General features: G+C 29.5%; 2 protein-coding genes across 3 annotated transcripts; one reads left to right on the top strand and one right to left on the bottom strand.

Annotated features, from left to right (window-relative positions):
• Window positions 1-2,480: 2,480 nt before the first annotated feature.
• LOC101507796 (protein CIA1) lies at window positions 2,481-7,542 on the top strand. The gene is made up of 10 exons (XM_004494117.4): window positions 2,481-2,864; window positions 3,257-3,403; window positions 3,543-3,761; window positions 3,892-3,956; window positions 4,105-4,170; window positions 4,261-4,332; window positions 5,045-5,107; window positions 5,598-5,667; window positions 6,698-6,781; window positions 7,252-7,542. The coding sequence occupies exons 1-10, from the start codon at window positions 2,682-2,684 to the stop codon at window positions 7,315-7,317; spliced, it is 1,035 nt and encodes a 344-aa protein (XP_004494174.1). The 5' UTR covers window positions 2,481-2,681; the 3' UTR covers window positions 7,318-7,542.
• On the bottom strand, window positions 5,821-9,267 carry LOC101508117 (uncharacterized). Of its 2 annotated transcripts, XR_189597.4 has the most exons (3): window positions 8,619-9,267; window positions 7,879-7,992; window positions 5,821-6,531 (listed from the first exon to the last, which is right to left on the bottom strand). XR_189597.4 is itself a non-coding variant. In XM_004494118.4 (2 exons), exons 1-2 carry the CDS (start codon window positions 9,113-9,115, stop codon window positions 6,414-6,416), a joined length of 615 nt encoding a protein of 204 aa, XP_004494175.1. In that variant the 5' UTR covers window positions 9,116-9,267; the 3' UTR covers window positions 5,821-6,413. The 2 variants fall into 2 exon arrangements, 1 of the variants encoding a protein (XP_004494175.1); XM_004494118.4 differs by lacking the exon at window positions 7,879-7,992.
• Window positions 9,268-14,225: the final 4,958 nt, after the last annotated feature.

The raw sequence follows: 14,225 nt of genomic DNA, 5'->3' as shown, positions 1-14,225 counted from the left end.
ATGTTTAAATATGTTGTTGTAAAAAACTTAACGGTGACATTAACACACTTTAAAATTAAGAACATTATCTCTTATGCTATTGACAATGATTTTCGTTTTCATCTACGAGAAAACTAACACAAACTAAATTTATGAAAGAGACGTATTTTGAGTTAAACATGAGTAATATATTTTGGATATGCATTTTTTCATGTGTAATATATTTTGAATATGCATTTTTTATTGCAAAAATACAAATTAATTTTGTTCGAGTAAAAATACTAAAGATGCATTTTAGTCTCTGAACATTGTCATTGTAGTTCTTGAATATAAATTGAATAATACACCTTGAGATATATTTTTTGTGGTAATTTTATGGACTATAGTCACCCATGAACAATATTTTAGGACTAAACTGACAACAAAAATGTATTTAAGGACTAAACTAACTAAAAACACATCAATTAACACAAAATGACTAATAAAATATATTTTTAAGTACTATTATGTTTTTATCATTTTAATACATTCAAGTATTAAAACGACATCACTTCATACATTAAGAGACTCAAATATTTCTTCCAAAATAAAATATAGACAAAAAAACAACTTAAAAATATATGTATATGATAATTAATTTAATATCAAATACATCAAATTTTTAATCACTTTTTTTTACTTATATTACATTTCAAATTTAATAGTTGTTAAGGTAGTAAATATTTTTTTTATACATAAAAATATTAAACATTAAACTTAATTGCAGTTTTACTCTCTTTATTTTTGTTTGTTATTGAAATTGGTCCCTTTATATTAAAATTCCTCAATTTTAGTATGTTATTTAGATTTTTTGAATACAAAAATAGTGATGTAACATATTTTGAATGTGTACTCAATGCGAGGATATGAAATAATTGACACATGATATTGCAAGAAACCCCATTAAAAACTTAATTTCCAACTTAAAAAATTGGAAAAAAAATACTTAATTGGTGTTTTACGATTAGTTCAATTTTCGTTTAGGTCTTTTAAGTTTATTTATTTTTTATTTGGTTCTTTAAGTTACATTTGATCAGCATCATTAATATTTAAGATATATTAAATTATATATGTGACTTTTAAATTTGTTTTTTTTTTTTTTGAATTATTTCATAAAATATTAAGATTTAATCGAAATGACATAACAAGTCGACTGTTTAAACTATTTTGCACGTGAATGAAGTTAAATACAATGATTATGTGGATAAATTTTTATTATTTTATTTTTAAAAGTTATACATGTGTTTAAATTATTGTAGAAAAAATATAAAAAAAAAATATAGATAATTTATAAAATTTGATAAATTGTTTTTATAGAATTAATATAGAGATATATTCTTGTATTATTTGACAGAGCTTATAATAATAAAAAAAGTTAGTTAAACTAATTGCTATCAAAATTAAGATAAATTAACAGTGCAAACAAAATATAATTTTAAAAAATCAAACTAAAATAAAATAAAGTTAAATGACTTAAACAATAATCGAATTACATTTATAAGACTATAGATACATTTTGATTTAAAAAATTTATTTATTTTATAATTTAAATAATAACAACTAAATAATCAATATACGAGAATAATTCTTCATCATATATTGAATGGCACGTCAATATATTTTTGTCATGAATGTGATGGCTATTTCGTTAATGAATAAAATTCCAATTTATTTATTTATGTCATATAAATAAAGGCTCATATTAGTAATAGAAATTTTCAAAAATATTTATTTACGTCATATAAATAAAGGCTCATATTTTAATAGAAAATTTTATATTTTTGTCTCGTATATCCAATGTTCTCGTATATCTAACTCTTAACCTATTTAGTTTCACACAAAAAAACTGTGTTTGTTGCGTTTTGGAAAAGATAAAAAAAAAAAAAAAAAAACTCGTTGTGTCGTTCACGTGGAAGATTCTCTGAATCTTTTAGTCCCCTTATAGAGATATATTCTTGTATTATTTGACAGAGCTTATAATAATAAAAAAAGTTAGTTAAACTAATTGCTATCAAAATTAAGATAAATTAACAGTGCAAACAAAATATAATTTTAAAAAATCAAACTAAAATAAAATAAAGTTAAATGACTTAAACAATAATCGAATTACATTTATAAGACTATAGATACATTTTGATTTAAAAAATTTATTTATTTTATAATTTAAATAATAACAACTAAATAATCAATATACGAGAATAATTCTTCATCATATATTGAATGGCACGTCAATATATTTTTGTCATGAATGTGATGGCTATTTCGTTAATGAATAAAATTCCAATTTATTTATTTATGTCATATAAATAAAGGCTCATATTAGTAATAGAAATTTTCAAAAATATTTATTTACGTCATATAAATAAAGGCTCATATTTTAATAGAAAATTTTATATTTTTGTCTCGTATATCCAATGTTCTCGTATATCTAACTCTTAACCTATTTAGTTTCACACAAAAAAACTGTGTTTGTTGCGTTTTGGAAAAAATAAAAAAAAAAAAAAAAAACTCGTTGTGTCGTTCACGTGGAAGATTCTCTGAATCTTTTAGTCCCCTCTTTGCAAGAAAGTAGGAAATAGCTAGCACATTGAAGTTAAGCGACGAAGAAACTGAGCGAGGTTGTCTCTGTAGCGAGTGTATGCTGAGTCAAATCGTTCTTTACAATGGACAGTTTCGAGTTGAAAGAGGTTCAGAGACTCGAAGGTCACACCGATAGGGTTTGGAGCTTGGATTGGAACCCGGCTACCGGTCATGCCGGTATTCCACTCGTCTTCGCTTCTTGTAGCGGCGACAAAACAGTTCGAATTTGGGAACAGAATCTCTCCACTAACCTCTTCTCCTGCAAGGTCTCTTACTCACTCTGCTTCCATCGTTAATTTCTTGTTATCATAATTGTTTTAATTGGATTTTAGAGTAGAATCACTTTTAATTAGTAAATATTGATGTATCTTGTGTCATGTATGTCACACCAATTGAATCAATTTTATTCAATGGAATAAAATTTGCACTTGTATTAAAACCAATTTAAATTTTTCTTTTAATTGTTAAATTTCTAATGCTATTATAAAAATGAGTCAATTTTAGTTACCTCAAATGTTAACAATTTCACGAACAAATAGATATGTAGCTTGTGGTTTGGACTTTGGAGTATAGTAGTTTATAACTGGGGGAACAAGCTTTGATTGTTTGCTGGCAATTTCTTAATGATGATGAGGGATTTTCTGACAATGAAATGCAGGCGGTTTTGGAAGAAACACACACTCGAACTGTTCGATCTTGTGCTTGGTCACCGTCTGGGAAATTGTTGGCCACTGCAAGCTTTGATGCCACTACTGCTATATGGGAAAATGTTGGAGGTGATTTTGAATGTGTCTCTACTTTGGAGGTATGTTATTGCCATGCAAAAAACCTAGTCTGTCTGTTTCTTCTTTTTGTTTCGATGTGTGTATTCTTTGATCTTCTATTTTGTTTTTAGGCCGATGTTTATAAACTTGCTTTGAGATATATTTAAATTTTATGGTCAGGGACATGAAAATGAAGTGAAGAGTGTATCTTGGAATGCATCTGGAACTTTGCTTGCAACTTGTAGTAGAGATAAGTCTGTTTGGATATGGGAAGTGCAGCCAGGCAATGAGTTTGAGTGTGTGTCGGTGCTGCAAGGACATACTCAGGATGTGAAAATGGTGAGGTGGCACCCAACAGAGGATATCTTATTTTCATGTAGCTATGATAATAACATTAAGGTAATGCAAACGCTAGAAAAGACTACGCCATTTTAAGTTAATTTTCGCTCCTTAGCTTTACATGATACTTTTGTGCACAGATGCGATTCAATAGCGCGATAACATTACAATGCAATCAAATTTTTTTCAGGTTTGGGCAGATGAAGGTGACAGTGACGATTGGCAGTGTGTTCAAACTCTTGGAGAGTCCAACAAGTATTATTTCTCGACCTCTTCCATCAGCCCAAATTTTACAACTGCTTTCTTCTTTTTTAAGCACTGTTCTCTAGGCTAGTTTCTGTAGGATGGAAAAAATTCCAAACTAACTTTAGTGTTAATTTGGTCAAATTATGTTATTTGTCAGTGGTCATACATCTACGGTATGGGCCCTCTCCTTCAATGCCAGCGGAGACAAAATGGTTACCTGTAGGTATGTGAATCATCTCTCTTGTTCATTCTTGGAATTATTTTTCGCATTTTCTTGAATTTGTGGCATTTTGACTGCAACTCCTTATGGCAGTGATGATCTTACCTTGAAGGTATGGGAAACAGAAAACATAGGGATGCAATCTGGTGGTGGATTTGCTCCTTGGTAAGTTTTCTCCGGTCTTCACATTCTAGCTTTTAGGGTATGCTTTTCTTTTCAAGGATTTTGAAGTTATTACCAGGGGAGTATATCTGAAAATATCACATTCCGATATTATTTTTTGTAAGTTTTAAAAGCATCTGTGGACATAATTGATTCCCAGGCAAATGGCATTCCCGTGTTTTACTAATTTCTATTTCCGTGACGAGGGTGGGTGCATCCTCATTCGCCTAACATGGCTGTGGAAGTTATGTTTAATGGATTATAAATGTTAACATCCCTTACCATTTCCTTTCATCCAACTTGCTTGTTTTTTAAATTGCTGTTGTATTGCATTTCCCCAGTCGCTTTATCTTAAACTCAACTATATGTTGAAAGTTCTGATTCTGATGTAGGATCTGTTGATTGTATTCAATATTTTCTTTCAAATGTGGCTTTCAAGTCATAATCCAGCTGTCAATTCTGATATGTTTTATAATTATAGTTTTAATTCAGAATGGACTGTAACACTCTGATTCAGTTTATTCATAGATTTTGAATTCAATTATATAAGTTTGAGTTAATAATAATCTTTTATTTACTATGTCACTTGTACAAATGAGGGATCAATCATTTAACGTTGGCATGTTAATCCTATCCTCTTTTTTTGGCACACATATTAACCCTATGCTTTTCAGACTATACTAAATTGTTTCTTATTTCCTTTTGGGATTTTCAGGAGACATATTTGCACTCTTACAGGGTATCATGAGCGGACAATTTTCTCAGTTCATTGGTCAAGGTAGTTGCATCTTTGTTTACTAAAGTAAAATATTCATCTCACTTCTTGACATTTATGTAAATCTTTTAACTAACTTTTCATTCAATACTCACGATTTCATATGTATGCATGTAAGAAGCCAACTGTCACAGTTTTAATTGCCACTTTATATAAGAAGTCAACTGCATGTAAAAAGTTGTCACTTTATATAAGATCCTCTTCAAATTTTCCATTGCTTTAGTTATTATTTTATCAAAATACTCCTAATTATTTTATATATTTTAGCTAATAAGCAATAAATGTTGTAATGGAAAAGATACGTTATCTCTTTCTCCAACGAAGATTGGGGAAGCTATACAGGAAAACTTTCTTCAGATTCAATAATTTGTCTTTTTTTTTTCTTTTTAATTGAAAGTACGATGAAAATAATGACTCGTGCACTTCATGTCTGTCATTAAGATAATAAGAGTCATCTTATCTGATTTCTGCTTGTATAATTCTGACATGACAGGGGAGGTATCTTTGCCAGTGGAGCTGCTGATGACGCTATACGGCTTTTTGCGAGTAACAGTGAAAGTCAGGTATGCCTTTTTTCTTTTTTTAGCTTTCGTGGTTACAGCATATATCCACTTCCAAAAGCAGTTCAAATGCCTTATAGTATATATGTGTAATTTGCGTGTCTATTTCCTGGTGGACAAAATTCTCTTGTCAGGATGTTGCGTGTAATACTGTCATTACTCATAAATCAAACCATAAGTGATTGATGCTGGTATTCCATATATTGAATACTTAGAAATTACAGCCGAGAAAGTTGAAATTCATAAGTTGTTAGTCCCTCACACCAGGCCCCTCCTTTCAAATACTTATGGGGTTAGACATCATTTTAGACTAATGTGCGTGAATAGTTCACAGAAAATAGAAGCGTCAGATTCTTTGTGTCCATTACATGTTCATTTTCCTGGTGCAGAACCATTCACTTTAAGTCATGGACACCTAATGATTCTGTTATCTAATTGTGCTTATAGATAAACTGATAATTTTGTCTCTTTGTAGTTTGTACTTGCAATTACAAGGACAAGTGTAGCAAAAGACTTAACAAACCAATGCCAAATGTTTCTTCATTTACAACTTAAGTGGAGAGAAAACTCAACCTAACAGCTATACTGTTAACAGTATTTGCAACTTCATTTATCTGTATCTTTTCTTTGAACTGTTTTATTTTGAAGAGACTAACACAAAGGTTACTGGTGAACTGGAGCAGCTTGTTTCCACTGTTTTTCTTAATACAATGCTCTTCTCATTTTCTTCATACATTTATGGACTTGAATCAGATCTTTTTGTTTAGTTGCTCTTCTTGGTGTCTGAAAACTCGAGTGTTTTGAACATCAACATTTGTGCAGTTGTTATTAAGAGATAAATCCTTATTTACATTGAATTCCATGTCCCTGAAAAATTCAAACTTATATAAGTATGCGCAAATTACAGGAAAATAATGACAAACCAATAGAAGTATCTCTTAAATAATTTTATGCTTGTAGATTGTAGATGCATCTCACTCTATCACGAAGCAGGTTAAAATTGACCTAATATTACTGCTTGCTTATGACATAGGTTGATGGTCCTCTGTACAAGTTGCTATTGAAGAAGGAGAAGGCACATGACATGGATATAAATTCTGTGCAGTGGAGCCCTGGGGTAAGTATCTTAGACACTACTTTAGTGAAATCACATTGGTGGTGAAATGAGTATCTCTTTATACAAAATCAAGTGGCTGGAATGGTAGATCCCACAACTAATATTATTAGATAATAATTCTCATATCTGGCTGTGTGATTCTAAAGCTCGACCTCTTGAATTTCCCTCTAATTAACTAGTACTAGTCGATCAATAAAGGTTGTAATTAGTAGGGTATCTACAGCTAGTGGAGTTACGGGGGTTGGCAGGGAATTTGCACCATAAAGAACATTTAAATTTTCATCTATACAGTAAATATAAAACTTGCAGTTACTATTGTGTCAGACCTTTGGGAATTAAGTTTGATAGCTTATAAGAACTTAAATATTTAGAGAATGGTGAATTATTCCAGGATTTTTTTTTTGCTGTGTTTTTTTCTCTGCAATTGGTCGTTAATCAACATATTTTGCCTATAATTGCCCATTGAATAGGAGAAGCCGTTACTAGCCTCTGCAAGCGATGATGGGACAATCAAGGTGTGGGATCTGATTTCTTAGTGGTGATACTACATTAGAATATTTGCTGTATCAGCAACATAAATTTATACAGGTGGAGCCTAATAGTTGAAATGCTAGATGTGCAGGCATCCTCATTGTTATTTTTCTTTCTCTTAAATAGATTTAGTAGTTAGTAATAATTTGAATATTGTATTTTGTAAGAGGAAGTCCGGACTATGATTGTAAAATATATTTATTGTCAACTAAACATTGCATTTTTCTCGAGAGTTGCTCAAAATTATGTATACTTCAATATGTGGAACAGGGGTTTCCTTAATTAGAGCAACTGGTAATTGAATTGACTCAATTGAGCAATTTCACAATGCACACATTTTCTGACGGGTAGCAAAGCTAGTGCATTTGTTTGAGAACTTTTCGTTCTTGTTTTAACTGATAATTGTAGAAATGTTACTTTATTTTCATTTGTGTTTTTCAAAGATTGATAAGAAAATAGTGAAAATAACATTTTCAACAAGATAACAAAATAAAAGTAAGACAATTTTGTAATTATCAGTCAAAACAAGAAAAAGAAAACACATGTTTTCTCAGAACATAACAGACCTTAGTTCTGTACAATGTATTCTGAACCGATGGATATTGCTAGTTGTTAGCATTAGTAGAAGTAGACATCACTAGTATATCCAAGGTAAGTCATTTGTAAAGGCCCAATAGATACTGCACATGGAGGACTAACATATTAACAAATGAGCATCATAAATACAGATATTGAGCATCATAAAGTTAGATGTACTTCAATATTATAGTGCAGATGGTTACATGACATTTTCTTTCACGAGTTTTATAAACAACTATAACATTTCATAAACAACTCGTCAGTTTGATTTAGAAATTCGGTGAATCTTGATTAAACAAATGTACAAGTTTTTTTCTTCTTGAAATTGGTGAACCTTGAATATGGTTCGAGTTTATAATTTGATTTATAGTTATAAAGACAAGATTTTTTTAATCTGAAATATCGATATTTGCTGTTTTTCATAGTAACACTATGAGCATTGTTTGCCAAGAGGCTGCAAGTTTACATTATTATAGATGGCCATGGTCGGACTTAGGAAATGTGAGAGCGATCATTTGTGAAAGTTATTTGGATAGAAGAATTTCATTGGCATTTTTTTAATCCCAAAAATATTGTTTATGAAATGCCCCATTCAAGAGATAAAGAAGAAAATGATTGTATTATATAAAAATCAAGATTAATTAAAAAGCCATCCATCATGAATATATGGTTGTGAATAAACAGAATTACATAAATGAAATGAAAAAAAAAAAAAAAGTTCTAACACCTGTTGTCTATACTTAGAGCAGCAGCATTGGCTCTAGTACCATCCTCAACCAAAGCAGCACGTGCCATAGTGATCTTGCTTGGAACTAAAGGAGCATCAAATGCACTGCAATCTATCCAATCCTTCAATAATTCCTCTTGACCCCATATTTCAGGAATCCATACCCTTCCAGCTACTTCAACTCTATGCCTCTTCAACCTCTCTCTTTCACTCTCTTCTTCCCATACTTCATTCACACTTGTAGTAGTTAACACTTTTTCTTCAACATCCTTAGATGCCACTGTCTCCTTGTTGCAAAGAATTGTCTTTGAAACAGGTTGATTTTGGGTTACATCATGGTTTTGGTTTCTCAAGAGAAAAGGGTCTTCTTGTTTTTCCTCAAAGTTTGTATCTTTTGATGGGTGGGGATTTTTTGAGTCCAATGGGTGTGAAGGAATCATGCCATCAGATTCAATAGAGGATTGGTGAGACATTATGAAAATATTGTTTTTTTCCATGCAGAGAGAGAGGTTTTCTCCTTGTCTAAGTTTATGTGTGTTGTGTAGAGAAGATTTGAAATGTGAGGGTTGTGTTGTGTGGGGAACAACAATAAGGCAAAGGGAATGGGTGGGAAATTAGTTTACACGTAGTCCACAAGAGTTGCTTTTCTATGGTAAGTGACAAACCAACGTGTCGTGTTTCAGATGTGATTTTAAGATGTGTGGCTTAATACCAATTTGGCGAGTGCTAAAAAAAATGTCAAAATGGAACATACATACATTAAAAAAGTACTCTTTGGGTGAAGAGAGTAAGAGGAAGTGAGGCATGTGGGATTCATTTCCTTGGATTGATTTTTGGAGGATTGTGAGGTTGATGTTGATTTCTATGTCTAACTATATGACTCTTGGCTTTCAACCACAAATGTTCAATGATATATAATATGATTTTTATATAATTTTAATATAAAAATATCTTATATTATCAGTATAAATTAATTTTATATTAATAATAAATAAAAGTATTTAATTTTATCATCTTTTACTATATAAATATAATGTCATCATTATATATACATCAAATCAACAATTTGCATGAGTTGTCGGTATAAAAAAAAATTATACTATATATAGTCATAAAACTCTAATTATAATATAGTTTGATAGGGTTAAATAGTTTTACATTAACGATAGAAACAATCACATTTCTATCTCATACCATTTGTAAATAAATATTCATGTCATACCTCAAATTTTAAAATATTCCATACAATAGGTTTGTGATTTGGCCATATAATTTATTTTTATTATATGTGATTCTAAAATAATTTTACACTATCAATGTATATCATTTACATCCATTTTAGTATTACTTGATCAAAATCTATTACTAAAACATTGAATTAGCAATGGGTAATTATAAAAGAGAAAATATAAAAAAAATTCTTTAATTTTGTATATTAAATTACTGAAGTGACACACATTATTATCTAAAGAGAAAAATTAAAAGTAAACTTAATGTCTCTGAAATATTTATGTGTATTTTTGGCTTAAAATATAGATAGAGAATCTATCATCAATTTAATTATACTATTTTCATTTTAGTATTTGATAAATTTATTTTTCTATAAAAAAACAATAGAAAATTTTATTGCTTTATTGGATGTTTTAGATTTAATGTTTGTAAAATTGTTTTTTTTTCACAAAAGGTAAAATTATTATATAAAAAAAAATTATTAGCAAGAGGCCCTAGGCCATCTGTTGTTGTCCTAAGAGTAGATAATTCGTAAGGAAAAATAAAAGGATGAGAATTGTATTGTGCACCCCCTCCCCCCCAGTTTTACCTTCCACCCTCCTAGTCATAAAGAAAATATCATTTTGCTCCTAGTGTTATCTATAAAAACTGCCAAAAAAATTCACTTTCCTTTTTTCACCCATTTCCTTCGAATCTTAAATTACCAAAACTTCGAAACTTTGAAACCTTCGAAATTGAAAAGTAAGATTAACCTTCGAACATTTCAAACTTTTGAAACAATATTTATTTTCAGATTTTCGAAAGTTTTTATGATGTTGAAACTTTGGAAGTACATATTTCCCAGAAATTATGAAACTTTCGAAAGTTTCGTTCAAAATAAAAGTTTTTAAATGAAGAAACTTTCAAACAATATGAAAGTTTTGAAATGCAGAAATTTTCGAATAAAATGAAATTTTCGAAAAAATCCAGTTTCAAAACTTTGGAATGCATGGAAAGTTTCGGAAGTTTGGCTTTCAATGAAACTTCCAAAACATGTTTCGAAAGTTTGGTCTTATGAAAGTTCTGAAATGTTTTTTTTTTTCCAATTTTTTTAATATTATATATTGTAGTGCCTAGAATGAGAGGTGTGTTTGACCAAATTATTCGCAACTTCATATGTGATAGAAGTGACTGTGAAGAGAGAATTCTACCAACAACATCAAATAGATGATGGAACGAAGTAAATCGTCCAATTAGACAGCGTCGTCGAAGACAGGATGTCCAGGATGATGCCTTTGAGCCTACTGAGCATGCATAGATGAAAGAGGATGTCCTTGAGCCTCCACAGATGGAGCAGGCTGAGGAACAGTATGATGCACATGTTGCCGATACTGATGATATTTATGATGCTTCTTCACATGCTGCTGATGATGATATTGATGATCACAATCAGCAGACCGGATTCCCCGGAAGATCGATGGTGACACATGCGTTAACACAATATAAGCACCACGTGGCTCAGAGGCTATGGGAAGGAGAGATATATGTTAAATAATTTTTAATTATATTTAATTATTTGTTTATTTAAGTTTATTAAGTTAGTTTATTTATGTTTTATTTAATTAGTTGTTTATTTAATTTTATTTAATTAATTGTTTATTTAATTAATTAATTATTCTGTAATTACTCGCAGGACCGTGGATCGTTAAAAGTTATTACTCATGGATTGATTGAAGTTGAAGAAGTTTGCCAAAGTTCCCGTGTCAGATCCTGTAGAGCATTGGATTTGGGAGTCTAGGTTGATGCATTTGTCTTCAGGCTACCTCACTATGGCTGATGCTGGTCTGATATCCGCATTTGTTGAAAGATAGCACAGGGAGACCAACTCATTTCATTTGCTATTTGGAGAGATGAATATCACTTTAAATGACGTCGCAACTCTCCTTCACATCTCACCCCATGGTAAATTTTTTGATGCACCTGTGAATATGAACACTAATAATGCTGCTGGAGCTGCACATGAGTACTTAGATTTGAACTATCATCATGGCAAGATCTATATCAGTCACAATAACTTTAGAAATTAAAGTCTCAGATTTGAACAACTGTCGTACCTTTTCAAATCCTCGATGAAGTTATCTTGTCGCTCTTGTTCCAAATAAGCAAATCCAACCGAAAATGTCAAACTAGTAGATGTGACACCGATAATTTCAAGTAATAGTAACCGATATCTATTTGTTTTGTATGTGCTATCACATATCAAAACAAAATGAAACATGTTTAACAACTTTATACGATTAGTATGCGTCCAAAATATATCTCTCAAAATATTTGAATTCTCTCGTCTTCTTGTCCAATGCATATAATTTTCTTGTTGTATTAACTTCAACAGATGTTGCATTTCTATGTACGAACCTCTCAATGATGAATTGATAAGTACTCTTTTCTTTATATATTTGACTGAGAATTGTGAGATTAGCTTTATTTCTTTCTTTCAAAGCATTTAAAATGAATTTGGGTGCAACATCTGATTGAATGGTAACAATTAAAATTCCATTTTGCCTTCCAATGGTTTTTGTCCATTCAAATACAGCTTCTCGAGAGGGAAATACCTACAAAATATGTTTCAAATAAAACATCAAATATATCGCTATAATAAAAATTTGATCGGTGGTGGATTATCAGTAATAATAATACCTGATCGGTGATGAATTTTTCTGTAGAATCTATAATCATTCTTGAAGCAGGAACCTCAACTCTACTCATACCTAATTTTAAAAATAGTAATAAATTTAATTATTAATAATATTATAATTTTTTTTTCAAAATATATTTTTAGTTATAACATACATTAGTACTTTTTTAAAAAAAATTGATAGTTTCAAATTTTTTAAAACTTTCGAAACTGACTTACTTCAAGTGTTTGAAAGTTTCGAATAATGTGTTTCAGAAGTTTCATTTTCATCCAAACTTTTGAAACTTTCTAGAAATTTCCACTTCGGAACTTTCACATTCATTAAAAGTTTCGAAAGATATGTGTTTCGGAAGTTTCAAGTTCATCCAAACTTTCTGGAAATTTCCACTTCGGAACTTTCATATTCATCGAAAGTTTCACATGTTGTTGGAAATTATCATTTCGAAAGTTTGGTATTTTTCAAAAGTTTCGAAATTAATGATTATTTATGTAAAATTACATTTCGAAAATTTCCAATTTAGCAAAAGTTTCGAATAAATCATAAAATTCACTTTGTTATTATTTCGAAAGTTTCGAAAGAATTTTTTTTGTAAGTTTCGAAATAGGGGGTAAAAAATAGAATGATAAATTTTTTTCATGATTTTATATAAAATAAAAAAGGATAAAATAATCGTTAATGGAAATTGAGAGGTGAGAGATAAAATTGGAGATGTGTACAGTATAATTCTCTAAAAAAAAAAATTTGTTGAAAATGAGGAGACATTGTATTTGCTAAAAATAGTAGATTCACGTTTGATTTTTTTTTTAATATCCATGATAAAAGGCCCCTTCTTCAGAGTACTCATTAAATCCAATACCTTATAATATGTAGAAAATTATACTCAATACCTTATAATTATACTCTTATTCTCATATTTTACCCAAAATACTCAATTTGTCTAATAAAATAAAATAAAAAATGCAAAAACTAGAAAATTTAGCAAAAGTTTTTGGGAATTAAAACAAAATTAAAAATTGTACCGCTAAACTTGAACATTAATTTATGAAAAAACTGTTTTAAAAAATTTACTGAACATAATACAATTGTGTTATAGTAAATTTAAATTGAGTTTTCAAAGCACAGCCATTTTAAACAAAAAAAAACTTACCTAACCAGTAAACTCTAAACAAGTTTTCCGGACTTGATTTTTTAAAAAAGTTGATCATGGAAAACTTAAGAAAAGAGTTCTTAAATAGTTATTGACATATTTAATTTAGTTTTTTTAAAAAACAAATGTATTTTAATAAAGAAAAACATGTTTAACATTAGTTGTTATAAGAAAACTCAGCGTTTAAGTTTTCAAAATTCGCTTATTTTTTGATAAATTTAAGTAAATTTAATATAAACGTGTCTCGAAAAAACTAATTTAAATTTTGTCAAATATATTTAGAATCTTGTAGGATAGAAAATATATTTTATTTTTAAAAAAATCAGTGTCAAATCTGATTCTTTGATAAATTTTAAATTAGAGGTATAACTATAGAGTAAAATTTTGATGTAAGATCTTTTGATGTGCGAACAATTTGAATAAAAAACTTTTGATAAGATAAAAAAGATTCTTTTAAAAATAAAATATAATACCTTGAAATATAATACCTTGTAAGATCTTTTGTTGTGCTAACAATATGGAGTCAAATGTTGTTAAATCAAAAGTTGTTCAATT

The sequence above is a fragment of the Cicer arietinum genome, chromosome 3, assembly GCF_000331145.2.
Source record: "Cicer arietinum cultivar CDC Frontier isolate Library 1 chromosome 3, Cicar.CDCFrontier_v2.0, whole genome shotgun sequence".
In the NCBI taxonomy this organism is placed as follows: domain Eukaryota; kingdom Viridiplantae; phylum Streptophyta; class Magnoliopsida; order Fabales; family Fabaceae; genus Cicer; species Cicer arietinum.
The sequence above is the reverse complement of the archived record's forward strand: the minus strand, read 5'-3'. Positions and strand labels throughout refer to the sequence as shown.